The sequence below is a fragment of the Camelina sativa genome, chromosome 3 (genome assembly GCF_030686135.1).
Source record: "Camelina sativa cultivar CO46 ecotype springtype chromosome 3, ASM3068613v1".
NCBI classification, from domain to species: domain Eukaryota; kingdom Viridiplantae; phylum Streptophyta; class Magnoliopsida; order Brassicales; family Brassicaceae; genus Camelina; species Camelina sativa.
Window position 1 is genome coordinate 11,249,449 of NC_141882.1, and position 4,344 is coordinate 11,253,792.

The 4,344-nt window shown below is 38.7% G+C and overlaps 1 protein-coding gene across 1 annotated transcript; it reads right to left on the reverse strand.

The window, feature by feature from the left end:
* Window positions 1-353: 353 nt before the first annotated feature.
* Window positions 354-2,137, reverse strand: LOC104776746 (protein JINGUBANG). Its single transcript, XM_010500864.2, has one exon. The coding sequence runs from the start codon at window positions 1,712-1,714 to the stop codon at window positions 464-466; it is 1,251 nt and encodes a 416-aa protein (XP_010499166.1). The 5' UTR covers window positions 1,715-2,137; the 3' UTR covers window positions 354-463.
* Between the last annotated feature and the right edge of the window lie 2,207 nt (window positions 2,138-4,344).

The following is a 4,344-nucleotide window of genomic DNA, read 5'->3' on the forward strand; positions in this document are numbered from 1 at the left end:
CTTTGACAAATCTCACTTTGGTTCATTGGACTGATGCATGCGAATATTATAATGAGTCCAAACATAATTTAAACATGAATAATTTGTCTGAGAACCAATCACAAACCTAGCTATAAAGAATCTAATACAGAACAAAGAAGTCGCAAATTTATGAAACATCACGCCATTAGATTTCCCCAGGTTTCATGGTGGCATAAACACATCTTCATTTCCACGCCTGAAGAACATGTGCAGGTGTGTCAACTTGTCCAATTTTAATCTGTTGATCTAACCATTAATAACCATGTTATTCTAATAGTAACATTATTGATTACGGACATATATATATATATCTGACGCTCTTCTGGCACGTATTTTCAATAATTCTTACTCATTTTTTTGCAAATGACTGTTAAAAGACGCCAAATTTGTTGTTTACAAATCAATAATTTTCAACGAAAAAAAACAAACAAATGTAATTAATTTATTGAACAAGATTCGTGTAAAATGAATGATCCGGTTTGGTGACGGAGACCTTCCAACATTTAACCTCTCCGTCGAGACTTCCACTAACGATCGAAACGACGCCGTCTGACTCCGTTTCTTTAACCGCCGCCAACGACTTAACCGGTTTGGTATGACCATAAAGAACCTCCAAGCAACTGTAACTAGAATCAGATCCACGTCGCCAAATCCTAACCGTCCGATCAGCAGATCCACTCAGCAGCAAATCAGAGACGTTGAACAAGCTTAGTATTGCTTTATCATGACCCCTCAAAGCACCTCTCACCGCCATGTAATCGCAAGTGTCCTCCCTCTCCCAAACCAAAATAGACCGGTCACACGAACCGGAAAACAAAACCGATCCATCGTCGTTTAATGCCAAAGCGTTAACCGCCGATTTGTGCTTCTCCAAAGTCGCGACCAACGCGTGACGTTTCGAACCGGACGGTTTAGCCCAGACCCGGATACGTCTATCCGCCGAACCGGTGTAAACCGTGCCGTTCGCAGAGACGGCGACGGCATTAACGGCGTCATCGTGAGCTTTGATAGACTCTTTGCAACGAAGATCAGAGGCTCTCCAAATCTTCAAAGTCTTATCCCAAGAAACAGAGTAAATGAACCCGTCGTTGACGGCGAGCGCAGTGACGGCGTCGGCATGTTCGATCCAGAGACGTTTTTTATGACGGCGCACTTGAACGTAGTTTTTAGGGAGAGCGAAACGTCGTAAACGGTCGTTTAAAGTCGGAAGCGTCGTCAACTGTTTATAACCGCTTTTCGCCGTTAGTTTCCAAACTCCGATCTTACCGTCTTGGTGCGCCGTGAAGATTTTTTCACCGGAGAAACCGACGGATTTGACTGTTCCCGAGAAAGGATCCTGGCCGTTAAATGTGTAGAGATGAGCACACATGTCACGATCGTAGATGCTTACTTCGTGTCCGGAGACGGCGAAGAGGTAACCACCGTTGACGGCGAGACATGTGACGGGGAGACTCCGTTCACGGAGTTTGAAAGAAGAGGTAACGGAGTGAGAGACGGTGACGGTGGCGGAGGGGATTTTCTGAAGAGAAGGAACTGAAGGAAGCGTCTGGAGAGACAGACTGCTGTGTAGACTGCTTGAGACGGTGGTGGCGTCGCTGAGTGAAGATGATGACGTGGCGCTTTCGCCGGAGTCTAAATGTTTTGGTGTTCGTTTTCTTTTGTCTGAATCGAACAGCTTTGAGATAACTCTCATTGTTTCGATCGATGTTTGGTAAGAAGAAGGTTTGGTTAGAGTGAAGAAGAGGAGATAGATTGTGTAAATAGGAAAGAAAAAAAAAGCGCGTCGTGCAGAGAGAATACGCCACGTGGCAGGTATGTACAGAGCGGCGCTTACTAATTTTCTGGGTCTTATTTAAAACTTAAAAGACTTTTGATTGTTGTACATTTGGTTTTGTACTTGTAGACGAGTGAGGGTTATTATGGTAAATATAAGAGCTAATAGTCAAATAGCCAATTGTGGTGTGTTTGTGGTGAGAAAGAAAGAAACAAGAAACTTTGAAAACAATCAAAGTAAAGAGGAGGAGAGATTGGGGTATTTTGCGTTACAGCATTGATGAGGTTGGATGGTAGTGAATTGGCAGTATGGGTTAAGGAAAGAGTAGGACCCAAGTAATTATGAGCCGATTGTGTTCTGTTGTGTTGTGTTGTGTATTATCAATTTGCTAAACATTATTTTGGAAGATATTATTTAGAGAACTTTTTCGGATGTTGAATATTTGTGTGAGTTGTAATAAATGGGTGTGAGTGCATGAGTGGGAAACTTGGACGGAAATGATTATGAGATTGGTCACATCGTTGCTGGAAAGTGGCTAAATAAAGAGAGAGACAATGAAAATGGGGTCAATTGTCAAAAGAGAGACACAAGCCGATGACCAAAAGATAAAGAAAATTGTTTTGTAAAAAATAAAGATTAAGTAGGAAAGGTCGGAGTCGGTCGTTATCGGGAGTGGACTGGGAAGAAGCAGCGATGAGACCGTAGTTGCCAGCCCAAAATAGTGGAAAGGTTAGTACATAATAGGAAGGCTCTTGCGTCTTTCTTCTTTGAACCTACTTCGATTTTGTAATAAGGGGAAGGCGCTAACTTACACGAGCTATCGTTTTCATTGCGGTTTGATAGAAAGTAGAAACCATCACGCCGTTACTTATCAACGTTTTTTTTTCTTTTTGCAAAATTCATGAGTACTTATGGATTATTGTAGAGTCAAATGTGCATTTTGTTCTTAATTGATTTCAATAAAAAATCATAAATTTGGACTTTTAATTGGGGGCGGGGGGGGGGGGGGGGGGGGGTCAAATAATAAATGGGATTTTGATTTCTATGTATTCTTTATTTTGGTACGATTCAGATTGTAGCTTTGCAATTATTTTGTGTGTTAATTGAATGTACGATTAGGAAATCACGTATGTTCACTTTTTTTTTGGGGGCATGATTTTGTTCTTTAAAGCCTCCTTGAGTGAAATGGGAACATAAGTTGGTTATTCCTTGATATGATTCAAAGTACACAAGACGGTATATGTTAAAATAAAACAAGAAAACTTTGCATGGAAGTTGCGCACTGTTGTTTGACTGAGATCTCCTTAAAGATAAAAGTTGTTGCCACTGTAGAGATAAAATTGAGGATTTCGTCTTGATTTATGGTGGGAATATATTATCCAAGAAGTGATTTTTAAGTGTTGGTTAGACCATTGTGAGCGGTGGCCTATATCTTTAGGTTGGAACGAGAGTGTTTATTTTCTTTACTTAGAACAACATTATGTAAAGTTAAATATCTTGCAATAGGTTGTCAAATTCGAAGAGGACTCCTATGCTTTTTTAAAAAACTCTTTTATTTTTAAATTACATAATTTATCTACATATCATCATGACTTAGATATTATTAACTAGCACTTTACATTACCATTTTCTATAAAAAAAATCGTTGAAAAGCTATTTCAAATTTTTTTGAATTTCTGGACGGTTAGTGATCGTGGAACTTTCTCTATCAAGTATGATAAATAAATGAAAATGAAGCTTACGATTGTGTTGATACTTGATAAGAATACCCCAAATACGAAGTGGTGTTTTCATAGATAAGAGTCATAACTAAAGAGATCGAGAAAGAAAAAAGATAAAGGAAAAGAAAAGAGGTATTATTATTAGTTGAGTTAGGACCAAAAGTGGTTACACACACCAATACGAATCCGTATGCACCACGCGTACGGCTCTTTTCTTCACTCGTTGATGGGGTCCCTCGCTGAGCTTCTTCTATAGTGGAAGATCCCCAAACCCAACCAAGAAATGGCGCCTGATCACACACCTTTTACATTCCATGCTAAATTGCTAATATATCTGAAGCCTGAACATAAATATAATTACAATTTGCTGATATCCAAAACCAAGATATATACGTTGTTGTTACTTGTTAGGTAAAAATTCTGAAAAAATGGAGATGAATACAATCCATCGTTTCGAGACCACATTTTAAAATTTGTTGTCACTAATTTGGAAAACATGTTACAAAATAGCGACGGTAAAGTAGTCAGTCAATCGTTACGACTTTTGAAGTTTTTTTAACATCGCAAATTCACAATGTCGCTATTTGTGACCACCTTTTTTCTTTCTAAATTGGCATGTAAGAAAGGAAGTGAATATTAAAGGCGGTCAATCTTTCTTTGGATGGTCACAATATTTTAACGTTCCAAACTCATCAGATAACATATTGTGTCACAATATTTTCTATAATACGAGAAGGTTTTTCTAACTTTTACTTACATTGCGACATTTAACATTCTTTTTTTAGCGACACTTGTCATCTTTTATTTTCATTTTATTCTTTTAAAACA